Source organism: Odocoileus virginianus, chromosome 3, assembly GCF_023699985.2.
Source record: "Odocoileus virginianus isolate 20LAN1187 ecotype Illinois chromosome 3, Ovbor_1.2, whole genome shotgun sequence".
Lineage (NCBI taxonomy): Eukaryota > Metazoa > Chordata > Mammalia > Artiodactyla > Cervidae > Odocoileus > Odocoileus virginianus.
In genome coordinates, this window is record NC_069676.1 from 64436716 (window position 1) to 64454826 (window position 18111).

General features: G+C 39.0%; 1 protein-coding gene across 7 annotated transcripts in view; it reads right to left on the bottom strand.

Moving 5' to 3' along the window:
- Positions 1-416: 416 nt before the first annotated feature.
- Positions 417-18111, bottom strand: part of LOC110145616 (GATA zinc finger domain-containing protein 14-like) — a 46814-nt gene continuing 29119 nt past the window's right edge. For 5 of the 7 annotated variants that reach the window (XM_070465699.1, XM_070465705.1, XM_070465704.1 and 2 more), the window contains 5 exons: positions 15232-15286; positions 10552-10884; positions 6020-8072; positions 4884-4979; positions 417-472 (listed from right to left, as the gene is read on the bottom strand). In XM_070465699.1, coding sequence (XP_070321800.1) covers positions 4925-4979; positions 6020-8072; positions 10552-10884; positions 15232-15286 — 2496 coding nt within the window. In that variant the 3' untranslated portion in view covers positions 417-472; positions 4884-4924. Of the gene's footprint in view, positions 473-4883; positions 4980-6019; positions 8073-10551; positions 10885-15231; positions 15287-15693 lie in introns of all 7 variants that reach the window. The other 2 variants (XM_070465702.1, XM_070465703.1) reach the window with 2 other exon arrangements.

Here is an 18111-nt window from a genome sequence, read left to right on the forward strand (position 1 = left end):
CATAATATTTTTGGTGGGGATGGCCCCCATTCCACTACATCAATTCAAGGCATGTTATTTCTCTAACAATGATCTAAGTCTTTCTTGGTATGTAATGTTAATTCACTATGCCTGAAATAATTCACACTTTTTTTCTTATTTTCTGGCAGGAGAAATTCTGTCCTAGGTGTGTATAAATGTGTCTAGAGTAAAATATCACTTTTCAGGTATTTCTAACAAACTAGTGCATCTGTATAGACTTTAAAAATTAATGAAAGTATCCCTATTGAAGAGTCAGATTCTTTTCTTCCTTTATTTTCTAAATTAGAAAATCAATCTGTGGACTAGTCTGACAATAATAATCTCTAAATGTAACTTGATTCCAGAAGAGACATATAAGTGAATCAGGCTAATAAAATAGGAAGGAATATGCTTACAGTTTGATTGTTATGCCAGTGGGGATCTGGAGACTGTGTCACAGTGCCATTTCCATCTGCTCAACATGAAAGAAAATTAATAAGAATTACAAAAAGATACTGAACTTTCCTGCAAACACCAAATATATTCACACTGCCTTTGGTAATGAAGGGAAAGTTGAGTAATCATATGGCCTAATTCTGTAGACATCCCAAGAGTAATACCAAGTTACTAACATTTATTAATTTAAGTAGTAAGGTTGTGCTTCTTAACCATTTTGTCATGGAACCTTTGAAAATGAACCCTTTTTTTCCCCTCCCTATTGGAAAAAAAAACAAAAAAAAAGGATTACTGACAATTTTAGACAAGTCAGAGTGACCCATTCTCAGAACTAGGTTAAAAATTACCAATTACAGATAAATAATCAATATTTTCATGGCAGCTCAGAAACTTCCAATGAGTGCTCAGAGGTCATTACACATCCAAAGAGCAGAACCACTCTGTTCAAAATGAACATTACATTGGTTTTACACTCAAAATGTGAGTGAAATGCACTAAGATACCTCAAACAGGTGGCATCCAACTCCTACATTATATGCCTGTGTGCCCAGACACTGATCCAAATGTGCTTTAGAAACCACAGCAGGATCCTATATGACCCATCCCCTAGAATATTGGAAATAAAAGCAAAATAAACAAATGGGACCTAATTAAAATTGAAAGCTTCTGCACAATAAAGGAAACTATAAGCAAGGTGAAAAGACAGCCTTCAGAATGGGAGAAATAATAGCAAACGAAGCAAGGCACAAAGAATTCATCTCTAAAATATACAAGCAACTCCTGCACCTCAATTCTAGAAAAATAAAAGACCCAATCAAAAAGTCTTGGTCCAAAAAGTTGGGCCAAATAACTAAACAGAGTTTCTCCAAAAAAGACATATAGATGGCTAACAAACACATGAAAAGCTGCTCAACATCACTTATTATCAGAGAAATGCAAATCAAAACCACAATGAGGTACCATCTGACGCCAGTCAGAATGGCTGCTATCAAAAAGTCTACAAACAATAAATGCTAGAGAGGGTGCGGAGAAAAGGGAACCCTCTTACACTGTTGGTGGGAATGCAAACTAGTACAGCCGCTATGGAAAACAGTGTGGAGATTCCTTAAAAAACTGGAAATAGAACTGCCATATGACCCAGCAATCTCACTCCTGGGCATACACACCGAGGAAACCAGAACTGAAAGAGACACGTGCACCCCAATGTTCATCGCAGCACTGTTTATAACAGCCAGGACATGGAAGCAACCTAGATGCCCATCAGCAGACGAATGGATGAGAAACCTGTGGTACACATACACAATGGAATATTATTCAGCCACTAAAATGAATACATTTGAATCAGTTCTAATGAGGTGGCTGAAACTGGAGCCTATTATACAAAGTGAAGTAATCCAGAAAGACACCAATATAGTATACTAATGCATATATATGGAATATAGAAAGATGGTCATGATAACCCTGTATGTGAGACAGCAGAAGAGACACAGATGTATAGAACAGTCTTTTGGACTCTGTGGGAGAGGGCGAGGGTGGGATGATTTGGGAGAATGTCATTGAAATATGTAAATTATCATCTGTGAAATGGATCACCAGTCCAGGTTCAATGCATGAGACAGGGTGCTCGGAACTGGTGCACTGGGGTGACCCAGAGGGATGGGATGGGAAGGAAGTTGGGAGGGGGATTCAGGATGGGGAACACATGTACACAGGTGGCAGATTCATGTAAATGTATGGCGAAACCAATACAATGTTGTAAAGTAAAAAAATCAATCAATCAATCAATCAAATCCTTAAAAAAATAGTAAAGAAAAATAAATAAATAAAATAAAATCACTGAGAAATGTCAAAATAAAATAAAATAAATAATTTTTAAAAAAGAAAGAAAATATGTTACATCACTCCCAAGGCCAGTATACTTTATACTACCTAAAATCCCAATATAAAAGGATATTATGCCTTAAAATTTTGAATATCCAAATTTTAATAGTGTTTTGAAATATCTCTTTTGTCACACAGAACATATACTGTTTGTCCTTCTAAGCAACTAAAGGTCAAATACAGGCTTCTCTCTTTACTGAGTATCTATTATATACAAGCATTTTATATCCTTATACCAATTTTCTTAATCTGAAATTTTAGATGAGGTGCTGAAATGGTTAAAGTTTCCAACTCTACTAAAGGCCAAGAGCCTCAGCTCATAACCAACGCACACATTATGTTCCCATTCAATGAAAATACTGCAGGTCTCATAGGTTCGCATACTACTGATAGAGCTATAAGACCATCATTTTCTAATGGTAGTAAAAATGAACTAACCATGTCACCTTAAATTTTCATACTTTACATTTCCGTATCTGCAACTGAAACATTCCGACACTACTTGGTCAAGAGATAAAGACATTATCTACAGTTTAGTCTTTGTGTATGACTTATGTTATAACATTAAATCCTTTGCTATAGAATGAGGTTGTAAAAAAAAATAGCAAGGACTTGAGTCAGATAAAACTTGACTTCAGTGCTGACAAGTCACTTACCAATGTGACCTTGATCAATGTCCTTTACATACACATTATATATATATGCATGTAAATGTATGTATTTATATTTCTAGCTGGAGTAACCTTGAACTACAAGCTGTTGCTAGCACCCGTCTCATAAAGTTGTCACATTAGATGATGCATGTAAGGTGCTTAACACCATATTAAACAAATATCAGGTATCACAATTATGTTGCTATATAACATTAGAAGCAATGGGGAAGGGACACCATGCAATGGATTTTCCAAATATCATGTCCTTCATTCCTTACAAACAGGTAGTGAGGAATGAAACCACTTGCCCATGGGCATGCAGCATGAAACTGCCATGGGCAGGCAGTTGAATTGGAAGCTGTTTGTCTCCGAAGTAGAACTAAATGTCCTCCTCAGTCTGGCAATGGCAAGAAATAAACCTGCTCTGAAAGAATTAAATGAGATAATATACAACAATTTGCTGGCACATGCATCTGAAAAGGTAGGTGCAGGCCATATGAAACCAAAATTCTTTCTGGACTAACATTCTTTGCTTTGTGAGGCTTTAACCCACTGAAGTGTGACTCGGGCACTGTGAGGATTTGGCTGAAGGGCCTCAGAGATGCTGCCAAGACAGCAGCAGTCACAGAAGTCATGGGGACACAGCTGCTCCAATGTCTGTTTCGTGCTGGCAAGTCTACCTTGACCAGGTTTTAGTGACATATTTTAGAGAACAATTTTCCATTTCCTACTTTGTTCTTCCTCGTAGCCTAAAAGTGTGGGGTACTGTTGCTCCAACTGCTCTAACATGTATTTTTATCTGCTTTCTCTTTGTTTTTGGGCCCAGAAACAGTTCACACCAAGGATTCCACTTTCAAAATCAAATGTCACTATTAGCTAATTCCAATTAAATTGGTCCTTCTCTGAGTCCCGCTGCATGTCCATTTTCAATTAAGAGCTTCCTTAACTGATTGGCAAAGTAGCCCACCCTGGGTGTCTGCTACAGATTAGCACCTCCTGAGCATGATGAATCATACACACAAGTCTTACAAAATCTGACCATGTTTGGATGCTTCACAGGCACATGGACAAATAAGCCAGTTATGCATTACAAATGGGTTCACATGTGGTGCTCTCCAAATTTACCACCATGGGTAACAGAGTTAGCTCAGAAGGATGACAATTCAATATCATCTTTCTCCATTATAGGAAAAACAGACTAATCTTACATCTCAAAAGAATATGGACTTTCCAAAACAAGGGAGAACTGGGAGACTTTTGGAGTGGAATAGCACAATCTTAGTGGGACCTGCCTCTTTGGTTCTGGTGTCCATGTCCTCAACCCAACTCAAAGTGTCCATGTGAAATGAACACTCGACAAGGCAGCAGGGGAGCCTCCTGGCTCGGTGTAGTTTCTGGGGCTTAGAGGAAGCATAAACAGGTGACCAGTATGGTCTGGACCAGTTTGGATTTAATTGTTTTAAAGCTCTGTCCAGGGAAGTACACCTAGAAATAAGTTTAAAGACAAGGCTGATTCATTTTATTAGAAAAATGTGGATATGCATGTAGATGGTCTCAAATCACATAAGCTCATGTAACTCAAATGTACATTTCTGGACTTTCTAAGTAACAGTCATAGTTGTCATTCTAACACTTACCTTATAACTGTGTCCCAAAATCTTTATCTCAAATAATGCTTGGAAGAATAAGCAATATTTCACCCATTTTCCAAAGGATAAAAACAGATTCAAAGAGGGTAATAAGACATTTGTTCAAGTTGCATAGCTGAGTGGAATAGCCATTAGGGCATTGAACTCACACTTGTCTTATTTCTGAATATGTGCTCTTAACAATGTGCTAACATTTATCAAAATTTGAAAGCTCCCAGGTGTTCAGGAAAGAAACTGAAGTTACCTGTTGAACAAGAGTGCCATGGTGAGCTGGTTATGTTTGTTTCATACACGGTAGTAGGCTGGGTTTCTGCTCTCTGAGTTGGAGAAGATAAAGAAGCTATAGGAATGACAAGAATGGAAAAATAGTGTTCAATTGGTGGAGGAAAATTTACACCCCCAGCAGAAATGACAAACAAAACTAAATCAGAAATTACCCTTTGACTCTTTCTTAGAAATATATTAATAGATGCCCTTGACGTATTACCCTGCTATGTAGGCATTTCATTATCATGAATAAATCTGATCTAGATAATGATCTGAGAGCTTAACAACAGAATTATTTCACTTTTTATATTTCTTTTGTTGTTCAGTTGCTAAGTCGTGTCCGACTCTTTGCAACCCCATGACTGTAGCATGCCATGCTTCCCTGTCCTTCTCTGTCTCCTGGAGTTTGCTCAAACTCATGTCCATTGAGTCAGCGATACTGTCTAACCATCTCATTCTCTGCCACCCTCTTCTCCTTTTGCCTTCAATCTTTCCCAGCATCAGGGTCTTTTCCAATGAGTCAACTGTTCGCATAAGGTGGCCAAAGTATTGGAGCTTCAGCTTTAGCATCAGTCCTGGGGTTGTCATAAGAATTAAGGGGCTTAATACTTATAAAGCAGTTAGCATGTTACCTGACACAGGAAACAGAGTAAGCATTAACTTCACTGAAATCTTATCCTCAAGTGTTGGGTTAGGCTTCAAAATGGATTAAATGGTCTCTATTCAGAGCTCCTTATAAGACAGAATCTCATTCACTTGGCCCTGTTCTGGCACCCTTATTTTTTCCTCATAATTCTATGTTAAACTGGGCTGAATGCACCATCCTTTGTAGATGTCCACGACCAGTGGTCTGGCTTTTTTTTTTTTTTTTTTGCTATTAATGATTCCTTTGAGAATCTAATAAAAACCACAGATCCCTCTCACTCTGAAAATGCTTAAAGATACAAAAGATGAATATAAGAGGGTACAAGTGGTTCACAGATTCTGTGAAGCCAGGTTTGGAACCTGTTAAGAATCCCTACCCTAGATTGTACATCTGCCTTAACACAGTGCCCTGGATGGTGTATATCCTCTACTTTAAAAACTTCTGCACTTAGAAGTACTTTTGCTTACCTGGCTGGAGGTCCCTTGTGGGTGCTGGCATTGGAAGAGCAGAAGTAGAGGACCTCGCTGTCACTGGAGCAGTGGTGACCATCATGGTTGGAGTTGTGGTGGTGATTGTTGTTGGCACAGCAGTGGTGGTGGTGTTTGGAGCAGTGGTGAACATTGTGGTTGGAGTAGTGGTGGTGGTTGTTGGAGTTGTGGTGGTTCTTGTTTTGGGGGTAGTAGCGGTGGTTGTTGGAATAGTGGTTGTCATTGTTGGAGTAGTAGTAATGGTTGTCTTTCTTGTAGTGGTGGTTGTTCTTGGAGTAGTGGTGGATCTGGTAGTGGTTGTTGGAATCCTGGTGGTTGTTTTGGGGGTAGTAACGGTGGTTGTTGAAATAGTGGTACTCGTTATTGGAGTAGTAGTAATGGTTGTTTTTCTTATAGTGGTATTTGTTCTTGGAGTAGTGGTGGTGGTGTTTGTGGTAGTTGGAGTAGTTTTGGTTGTTTTTGGAGTAGTAGTGGTGGTTGTTGGAATATTCATAATCGTTGGAGTAGCAATAAAGGTTGTCTTTCTTGTAGTGGTGGTGGTTCTTAGAGTACTGGTGTATGTGGTTGATTGAGTCATAGTGATTGTTCTTTTGGGGGTAGTAGTGGTGGTTGTTGAAATAGTGGTAGTCGTTGTTGGAGTAGTAGTAATGGTTGTCTTTCTTGTAGTGGTGGTTTGCCTTGGAGTAGTGGTGGTGGAGATGGTGGTTGTTGGATTCCTGGTGATTGATGTTTTGGGGGTAGTAGTTTTGTTTGCTGGAATAGTTGTAGTCGTTCTTGGAATAGTAGTAAACGTTGTCTTTCTTGTAGTGGAGGTTGTTCTTGGAGTAGATGTCATGGTGGTGGTGGTGGTTGGAGTAGTGGTAGTCATTTTTGGAGTAGTGGTAATGGCTGTCCTTCTTGTAGTTGTGGTTATTCTTGGAGTAGTGGTGGTGGTGGTTGATGGAATCATGGTGGTTGTTTTTTTGGAGATAGTAGTGGTGGTTGTTGGAGTAGTGGTAGTCGTTCTCGGAGTAGTAGTAACGGTTGTCTTTCTTGTAGTGGTGGTTTTTCTTGGAGTAGTGGTGGTGGTGGTGGTTGGAGTCATAGTGTTTGTAGTTTTTCGGGTAGTAGTGGTGGTTGATGGAGTAGTAGTAGTCATTCTCGGAGTAGTAGTAACGGTTGTCTTTCTTGTAGTGGTGGTTGTTCTTGGAGTGGTGGTGGTGGTGGTGGTTGGAGTCATAGTGTTTGTAGTTTTTCGGGTAGTAGTGGTGGTTTTTGGAGTAGTGGTAGTCGTTCTCAGAGCAGTAGTAATGGTTGTCTTTTTTGTAGTGGTGGTTGTTCTTGGAGTAGTGGTGGTGGTGGTTGTTGGAGTCATAGTGGTTATAGTTTTTCGGGTAGTAGTGATGGTTTTTGGAGTAGTGATAGTCGTTCTCGGAGTAGTAGTAATGGTTGCCTTTTTTGTAGTGGTGGTTGTTCTTGGCATAGTAGTGGTGGTGGTTGTTGGAGTCATAGTGGTTGTAGTTTTTCGGGTAGTAGTGGTGGTTTTTGGAGTAGTGGTAGTCGTTCTTGGAGTAGTAGTAATGGTTGTCTTTCTTGTAGTGGTGGTTGTTCTTGGTGTAGTACTCATGATGGTTCTTCGTGTCGTAGTGGTTGTTGTTGTTGGGGGTAGTAGTGGTGGTTTTTGGAATAGTGGTAGTCGTTCTTGTAGTAGTAGTAATGGTTGTCTTTCTTGTAGTGGTGGTTGGTCTTGGAGTAGTGGTGGTGGTGGTTGTTGAAGTCCTTCTAGTTGTTGTCTTTGGGGTAGTAGTGGTCATTCTAATAGTTTGTCGATTAGTTGTTCTTCTTGGGGTAGTAGATATAGGTCTTCGAATAGTGGTAGTCGTTCTTGGAGTAGTAGTAACGGTTGTCTTTCTTGGAGTGGTGGTTGTTCTTGGAGTAGTGGTGGTGGTTGTGGTGGTTCTTGGAGTAGTGGTGGTGGTGGTAGTGGTTCTTGGGGTAGTGGTGGTGGTTGTTCTTGTAGTAGTAGTGGTGGTGGTCGTTGTTGTAGGTGGAGCTAGAAATCAACATGAAAGCAGGGATTCATCAAGCAGCATGAAACAAGAGACTCGTGCTGGGCCTGTGCACCAACACAACCAAGGAGGCTGTCCCCAGGCAGAACTCAGCACTTATCTCCCATGAACTCCAAGTTCTTGTCATTGGTCAACCAGAACCTGTCACTGAGGAGGGAGTGAAGACATGGTCACAACAAGGCAACAGCTGCATTTAAAGGATGATATTTCGGGAGGTGTTGAAATAAAAAAATGACACATGGGATTTGTGTTGAAGCACTTTGTAAGACTAGTCATACGTATCAGATTTACATATCTTCATAAACATCTGTGAGGAAGGGAAAAGTCTCTAGAGCCTGAGCTGTCTTTGTCCCCTCAGCAGTACATGACTGGAACACAGATAGTAGTTCCCAAGAACCAGAATATTGACCAAATAAATAGCATTCACTTCTGTCAGTTCTAAGGGTACCCTCCCAAAATATCTGCATCCTAAATGTGGATTAATTCACATCATTAACATACAATGGATAACACAGATGCCATATGCCACCTGGGAAGCCCTGAAAACAGTCATAGATAGTATATACATGAATGGATGGGGCTGTGTTCTAATAAAACTTTATTATTAAAAAAAAAAACTGTTGGTGACCTTATTTTATAATCTGATCTGGCCCTAAGGCTACTGTTTGCTGACCTGGGTCTAATAGTGTAGTTAAAGATTTTGAAGAACAGTGCAGTCTCAATCCCCTCCCTCCAGTTTGAAATGAAATCTAATAAATAGAGGAAGCAAGAAAAAAACCTGATCAAAGGAGTATAACAAGGAGGAAATTTAATCAGCTTGTTTCACTAATGTGCCTTGCTCAGGAGTAAATATTTCCTAAGGAAGAAGCTAGGAAACTAAGGCTAGGAAAAGCTGCTGTGGAAGAGCCCTAAGAGAGGTTGAAAGTAAGCGCATTCCGTGAAAAGAGCAAGAAAAGTTAAGTAGGCTGGAGGCAGTCATTTTGGCTCAGTTATGAACCTGTTTCCCACTTATCACAGCTGTGATTTTGTAAATATTCATCTATCAAAGAATTTATAAGCACTGTAATTGTCCCCTCTTAATTTCTTTCTTCATCACTTGAAAAAAGTATTCCTCCAGACCAATCATATAATTTCACAACTCCCAAAATAATCTCTTCTCCACACACAGCCTCTTGCCACATATGTATAGCACCAGCATCTTTTGGCTTTCTTAAATTGCCTCCAAGATGTTTCCCCAGAGTCAGCTATTTTCTGCATCAGAATTGACCTTCTTTTACTTGCCTTCATCAAATAACCTAAGTGTCCTTGATGAAGATAGGAAAAATTATGAAACTGAAATATCAAGTTCATTTAAATTAAAAAAGAGACCTAGCTTATAAAGGCTCTGAGTATTGGGTTCTGTTTTCATTAGAAACTTTAGTAGGAGAATACTTACTATGAAAGAGCACCAGAAACCAGGAAATCCTTTAGAACCTGCTCCTTTCACCAGGTGGTAAAAAAAATTAAAAAGTCTACATCAAGATAGAAAACATAAACTTCCCAGACTTTTGGATTTCACAAATTCTTAAAAGCCAAAAGTGAACAGTTATTGAGATGAAAATGTTCTCATATGGCAACAGGGTGATTTTATTTTTTAAACAAGCAATTTAGTGATACAATGTGAGTGAAAGCAAAAGTCACTCAGTTGCATGCAAATCTTTGCAACTCTATGGACTATACAGTTCATGGGATTCTCCAGGCCATAATACTGCAGTGGGTAGCCATTCCCTTCTCTAGGGGATCTTCCCAACTCAGGGATCGAACCCATTGCTTCCGCATTGCAGGCTGATTCTTTACCAGCTTAGCCATGATATAGTGTGAATTGTGCTTCAAAAAAATCCAAGGGCAGAGGAAGGGGATGAAACTATATAGGCTCTTTCAATGTATATGCAACAAAATCGCATTGACAATTGTCAAAACCAAATGATACATCTATTTGACAGGACCTTATATTACCTGTATTGTATGTGTGAAACTCTCTATGAGTCTTAACATGTTAAGAAAGAACATTTGAAAATTCTCTGAAGAAATGACCTCAGAGAAAAGGTCAGATTTTCAAGAAGAAGAAATTCAGCTCCATAAAAATACTCACTATATCTCAGTGTGGAACAGTGAATGCTTTTTCATGAACCAACTACTATTCCTGAAACACTGCTTCAAGAACAGTTTTCTGACTGGGAAGATCCTCTAGCCTATGGTCTTGAATCAAGGTTACTCTTAACACTTCACTCTATACAAATACAAGATAGTCTTAACACTTCACTCTACACAAATACAAGATATTCAGTTGAAGAGTTATTAGAAAACAACATCACAGGGAAATTTTCTATCCCTACTAAAGGAAAAGAAAGTTAATATCAGACAGAAAATCTTATCTCTGGGAACCCACAGGAAGTGATCAAAGAAGTAGGAAGATAAGCTCACCTGGATTTACCCTCAACTCTAGGGTGGTTTTTATGTCATTGAACCACCCTCTCTTCTCAATTCGGCAACAATACAAGCCACTGTCAGACAGGGCGGCATTGTTTATGGTCAAAGACACATCCCTTCCACCAATATGTCCATTTAGCTGGTAACGTCCATCCCTCCGATAGGTGACTCTGTAGCCATCAGTCCAGATGATGTTAGTTCCGCAATTAAGCCAAGGACATGCCCCTCGGCCCCAGCACATGCTTGTGACTTCACCATTATAGTGGCAGGGCAGCCTGACAGACTGACCCGCCACTCCAGTCACTCGGTGGTAAGAGGTTACAGCATCTGTAAATAAAGAGACACCAGAGCATGCATCTCAAAATTTTAACTTTAGTTTTATTTTCAGTTTGTTCTTTATACAGCTTATGTGGTTTGAAATTATCTAACCATATTTTGAGTTTTTGAATTTAATATATGCATTTTTCTTGTAAACATTTTCTTTAGCAGTATTATTATTAACCAGATATATTTGAGGATGAAACATCTTATAAACATTTTTCTGTGTTCAGGATTACTTACTAATAGGACAGACTTATGAGAGAAAGTATCAGGATAAAGGGCAGAAATATGTACAATCTTTTGGTGAATATGATTCCAATTCCTCTCCAAAAGGTGTGAAACAAATGACACTCCAGTAATGCATCAGTGTGTGTGCATTCCATCCTGTGTTTGACAGGTTACTAAATGTTAATACATACAGGTGGCTTTTCCTCTCCTCTAGATTCAATCACTGTCTCAGTTGAAATCTGATTTAAAAACTGTATTGCATTTAAATTTTGACTTTCAATTTTATTGCAATTATTTAAATGGCTATGCAAAAAATTTCACCTCACAAATCTTCTCTAAGTTAAAGAAAAAACAGTGAATATTCTACTTACAGCATCATTGGCTAGAAGGCAGAAGCCGAGTAAATTCTTTAGAAATCAGTTTTTAGAAAAAGGGTTTATAATACTCTCAGAAGGAATGGAGGCTTATAATGGGCTTTGTTGGTTTTGTTTAGTTGCTAAGTTGTATTGGACTCTTTGCCACCCCATGGACTGTAGCCTGCCAGCCTGCTCTGTTCATGGAATTTCCCAGGCAAGAATACTGGAGTGGGATGCCATTTCCTTCTCCAGGGGATCTTCCCAACTCTGGGATCAAGCCCATGTCTCCTGCATTGGTAGGTGGATTCTTTACCACTGAGCCACCTGGGAAGCCCAGCATGGGATTTAGGATCAATTAAAAAACATTCAAGCAGGGATCCTTTCTCATGAGTTGATGACTGTCCTGCAATGGAGCACTGTCCAGTTAGCCAGGGGAAACCAAACAATTGGACAATATTCATTCAAACAGTAAACTTTACCTCTTAAACACAAACAGGCAGGAAAACTCTCTCCTGCAGCAGTGGTTTAAAAAACTGTATTGCCAAATGAAGTCTGAGTGGTCCTTAAAAGAAATCTGAGATTCAACAACCAGTCATAGTTAGAACTGGGCTGTAAGTCTGGGAAATGCTCTGGGAATAAAACACTCATTTTTATGGCTATACTACCCAAAGCAATCTATAGATTCAATGCAATCCCTATCAAGCTACCAACGGTATTTTTCACAAAACTAGAACAAATAATTTCACAATTTGTATGGAAATACAAAAAACCTTGAATAGCCAAAGTAATCTTGAGAAAGAAAAATGGAACTGGAGGAATCAACCTGCCTGACTTCAGACTATACTACAAAGCCACAGTGATCAAGACAGTATGGTATTGGCACAAAGACAGAAATATAGATCAATGGAACAGAATAGAAAGCCCAGAGATAAATCCACGAACCTATGGTCACCTTATCTTCGACAAAGGAGGCAAGGATATACAATGGAAAAAAGACAACCTCTTTAACAAGTGGTGCTAGGAAAACTGGTCAACCACTTGTAAAAGAATGAAACTAGAACACTTTCTAACACCATACACAAAAATAAACCCAAAATGGATTAAAGATCTAAATGTAAGACTAGAAACTATAAAACTCCTAGAGGAGAACATAGGCAAAACACTCTCCGACATAAATCACAGCAGGATCCTCTATGACCCACATCCCAGAATATTAGAAACAAAAGCAAAAATAAACAAATGGGACCTAATGAAACTTAAAAGCTTTTGCACAACAAAGGCAACTATAAGCAAGGTGAAAAGACAGCCCTCAGATTGGGAGAAAATAATAGCAAACAAAGCAACAGACAAAGGATTAATCTCAAAAATATACAAGCAACCCCTTCAGCTCAACTCCAGAAAAAGAAATGACCCAATCAAAAAATGGGCCAAAGGACTAAACAGACATTTCTCCAAGGAAGACATACAGATGGCTAAAAAACACATGAAAAGATGCTCAACATCACTCATTATCAGAGAAATGCAAATCAAAACCACAATGAGGTACCATTACACGCCAGTCAGGATGGCTGCTATCCAAAAGTCTACAAGCAATAAATGCTGGAGAGGGTGTGCAGAAAAGGGAACCCTCTTACACTGTTGGTGGGAATGCAAACTAGTACAGCCGCTATGGAAAACAGTGTGGAGATTTCCTAAAAAATGGGAAATAGAACTGCCATATGACCCAGCAATCCCACTTCTGGGCATACACACCGAGGAAACCAGATCTGAAAGAGACACGTGCACCCCTGATGTTCATCACAGCACTGTTTATAATAGCCAGGACATGGAAGCAACCTAGATGCCCATCAGCAGATGAATGGATAAGGAAGCTGTGGTACATATACACCATGGAATATTACTCAGCCATTAAAAAGAATTCATTTGAATCAGTTCTAATGAGATGGATGAAAGCCCATTACACAGAGTGAAGTAAGCCAGAAAGATAAAGACCATTACAGTATACTAACACATATATATGGAATTTAGAAAGATGGTAACGATAACCCTATATGCAAAACAGAAAAAGAGACTCAGATGTATAGAACAGACTTGTGGACTCTGTGGGAGAAGGCGAGGGTGGGATGTTTCAAGAGAACAGCATTGAAACATGTATATTATCTAGGGTGAAACAGATCACCAGCCCAGGCTGGATGCATGAGACAAGTGCTCAGACCTCGTGCACTGGGAAGACCTAGAGAGATCGGGCGGAGAGGGGGGTGGGAGGGGGGATCAGGATGAGGAACACATGTAAATCCATGGCTGATTCATGTCAATGTATGACAAAACTCACTACAATATTGTAAAGCAATTAGCCTCCAACTAAAAAAAACACTCATTTTTATATAAAATAAGTCAATTTTTTAACTGGAATTTTGATTATATTTAATTTTGCTTAATATCATTTTTGAATTATAAAGGTAATTTATGCTGATTACAGAAATTTGTTGCAGAATATAATTTAAAAATGTACTTTTCCTCATATTCTTACCTCTAGAGATTTTTTTTTTCATTTAGGATTATGTCTATTCCTAAAAATTTCCCCTATATCATAGAATGTTAAAATATGAGATAAATAATTTTATTAAAAATTAATTTTTTCCTAGATGCCCATCAGCAGATGAATGGATAAGGAAGCTGTGGTACATATACACCATGGAATATTACTCAGCAGTTAAAAAGCATTCATTTGAATCAGTTCTAATGAGATGGATGAAACTGGAGCCCATTATTCAGAGTGAAGTAAGCCAGAAAGATAAAGACCATTACAGCATACTAACACATATATATGGAATTTAGAAAGATGGTAATGATAACCCTATATGCAAAACAGAAAAAGAGACACAAATGTGCAGAACAGACTTTTGGACTGTGGGGGAAGGTGAGGGTGGGACGTTTCGAAAGAACAACATTTATATTATCTATAGTGAAACAGATCACCAGCCCAGGTGGGATGCATGAGACAAGTGCTCGGGCCTGGTGCACTGGGAAGACCCAGAGGAATCGGGTGGAGAGGGAGGTGGGAGGGGGGATCGGGATGGGGAATACATGTAACTCCATGGCTGATTCATGTCAATGTATGACAAAACCCACTGAAATGTTGTGAAGTAATTAGCCTCCAACTAATAAAAATAAATGAAAAGAAAAAAAATTAATTTTTTGTTTATTGATTAAAAACAAAATTTTTGGCCACACGGCACCACATGTGGGATCTTAGTTCCCCACCAGGGATAGAACTCGTGCTTCCTGCATTGGAAACACAAAGTTTTAACCACTGGAAATCCAGGGAAGTTCAAATATTTTCTTTTTAAAAGAAACAGTTACACATGGTTAAAAAAATCAAAAGGTACAAAACGGTACAATAGAAGACTTGTCTCCTTCCCACCCATCCCCATTTCTAAGCTGCACTTTCATACATACACTTGAGTACTTCATGCATACACAACCATCTACCTACTCTTTTTTTTTTAATTTAAACACAAATGGCAACATAAGCTATACGGTAATGCAGCATGCCTTATTCACCTACCCATAGATTTTTAAATTCTTAGCATTTAAGCAATTTCTTTGGCTTAAGTTTTCAGCTTGGTTCTTTGCTCACTAGTGGATCCCATTACCTTTGACAAAGCCCTAGGTGTTAATGTCTACCTTCCTCCACCACACCCACACACCCCCTACGCCTCCCCCTACATCCTTGGGGTTCCAGAGCACAATCCACTTATTCACTTACCTGGCAGGAGTAGGAGGCCCAGGATGGCTACCCAAGGACGCATGATGCTATTGGCCTGAAGGAAAGAGAAAGCAGACTGCTTGGTGTGGCCCTCAATCAGATGGGATCAGAACAAGTCTTCATTCTCAGATGGCAGCTTCTCCTTTCACCCTTACAGGGTGAATCCCATAAGCCTGCCTGCTGGAAGCAAGACCACACTTGCAAATGCTTCCGCTCTCTGTCTGCTCCAGGTGACTGAGAGCTCTGCCCCTTCCAACAGACAGGCACAGCTGTCCTCGGAAACATCCCGACTTACACAGCTCCTTTCCTGCACTTGGAGCCCACGCTGACTCTAGGTGCTGACAGAGGAGACAAGGGAGCAAACGCAAAGGAAAGGAGAGGAAGGCTCAGCAGGGACACCAGAGCAAGCCCAGATTTCCCATGGCAAAGCTGCACTTATCCTTAGCCTTGAAGATGAGTCACCTGGCTTTCTGGCGAGAGGAGGGTACTTCTTCCTTTGTGGTCACAATGGCTAGTCCCCAGCCTTAGTCAAATGACCAAACGTCCACTGAGCTAAGAACTCAGAGTTGTGAGTTTCACTTATGGCTCAGGAGACTGCCTCTCAGATCGCTCTGAGGAGCCACGCCCAAGAGGGGTGGAGAGATCAGCTTATATGTGATTTTGGAGGAGAACAATCAAACATCTCAGTAGAAGGTTGCCACTAGGTACAAGAAACAAATATCTCAATTAATGCCTTTAGCATTTTTCTAAGTAACAGGAAGATGAAACTTGGATTCATAAAAGTTTCTCCTGCAAACATCTAACTATCTGAAGGCCTGTTTTACCAGTTTTCCCAGAGCACAGAGGACTTCATTTTGGATCATTGCACTGAATTCCTTTCAGGGTATATGGAGTATCAGTGACTACAGGGGCTAGTGACTTAATTCTTACAGAACCAGATGGCTAGGGACACTCCTTAGCTGCCAGTGCCCCCTCATGGTCATAAATTCAACCATGATTTAGGAGGCAGTTCATAGCCACTCTATCCCATAGTGCAGAGAATACCTTTTCTCAGTCAGGCCAGTATTCTGATGATCTTCAGTGTGGTATTACTGGACTAGGCACTACTAAGAGTAGACAAAAGACTTTGGACCACATGTCTTTCAAATCTGTTTCAGTCCAAGCAGATTCCCGTGTTGCTTCTTCCCATATGTAGAGCTACACTATTACAATCTTGAGTTCATAAATAAATATACACATGTATAGCTCTTAAATAAATATATATATCCAAGTTGCCTAGTCATCATTTTATCAGAGGCTTAGTCACACATTTAGTAATGCAAGAAATCACAATCTTGTAAAATAGGCCAAATGCAAGTAACATAGCTAGTAGCATTAATAGGGTCATAGGTAAATATTTAGGCCAAGAGTTTCAATTAGGTGTGATCCAGTATATTACCAGCTCATCTGACTCAATCTGTCCTGTACAAATCACTATCTTAAAGGTAATGAAATACTTGTATTGTTCACAAGGCATCCAGCCTAATTCCCTAGTGTTATTAGGCTGATTATCCTTAGTTTAACTGTTCCCAATGTAAGGGAGCTTTTAAACTTAAATGATTTAAATAATCTGGTGGGAGTCATATAAATCCACCCTGTAACTGAAGGAGGGTCCCTCCTAATAATCAGGAAGTTATATTTGCTGACTGAAATTTAGTTTGTTATTATTCAGCTTGAGTAACTTTAAAAGAAAATTCATATTATAGCCATGGTCAGAGAAAGCACCATTGATTGGCCAAGTGAGGGAGTCCTATCTAGGAATATCAATAGTTGCCCAAACAGAACTATAGCTTTCTTCTGGAATAAACTTCCTAAGGGGCATCCAATTAGACCTGTGGAGAGGAGAAATCCACCAAGGTAACCCAGAAGTACTAGATTAGGTAACTGATCATAAGCCTAACAATTGGATTAATTTTTAAACTCTGTGTAAGACTTACACCATGATAAAAAAAAAAAAAACATGCATTTATGAAAAAGTACAAGAAATTATCAAAAATAATTATAATATATAATTATATCCATATTTCTATAATTATATAATATGACATTATTATCTAATGTAACTATTATGCTGAAAACACTGTAACTAATCATACAGGTCAGATTGGGAATCTAGGGATAGCTGTCCACTTCTGATGTTGTCTTCTCTTTGTCTTGGTGTGAGTGTAGTTTCTCCTCTGTTTCAACTTTGTTTTAAGGTGAGTCTAAGGCCTCCAGGGCAAGAACTCTTTAAGTGGAAAATACTTTTGGATTTGTATTTCGCTTGCTCTGTGCACGAGTTCAATTTCTTTCATTTGTTCTGTGCACGAGTTAGTCAAGAATATCTGACAAGTGTCCTTTGATTGAGGTTGGAAACAGTCCTTTAAATGATGCCTTTCCAAAATGCATAATTTTCTGGTTACAGCTCATGGGGCATCTGATATTCATCCAAAGATAGATTCCAGTGATAAGTTTCAGAAACAAATGACGAGTGTCCTTTTAATAATTCAATTAAACTTTATAATAATGTAACCTAGCAACAGGGGTCTATCTTGGAAGTGAGTCTTGAGCAGTAAATACAGACCTAAATTAACAATACTAGAATTTAATATCCATATATGTAATTTTTCTCTCTAAAATTATGCTGACATCTATCAAATATAGTCAAATTTAAGAGTAATTTGTTTGCAAAAATAAGTCTGCTTTCAGTAAACTTGGCCTGATTACTTATATAAGTGTAATTGATCATACAATCCTTTTAAAATTGGTTTAGGTGGAACTTTTTATTAAGAATCTCAGATTGAATTTTTAAAAGGCTTCTTTCTCAAGGCAAGAAAAGTCATCCCAAGGGCATGCCATCAG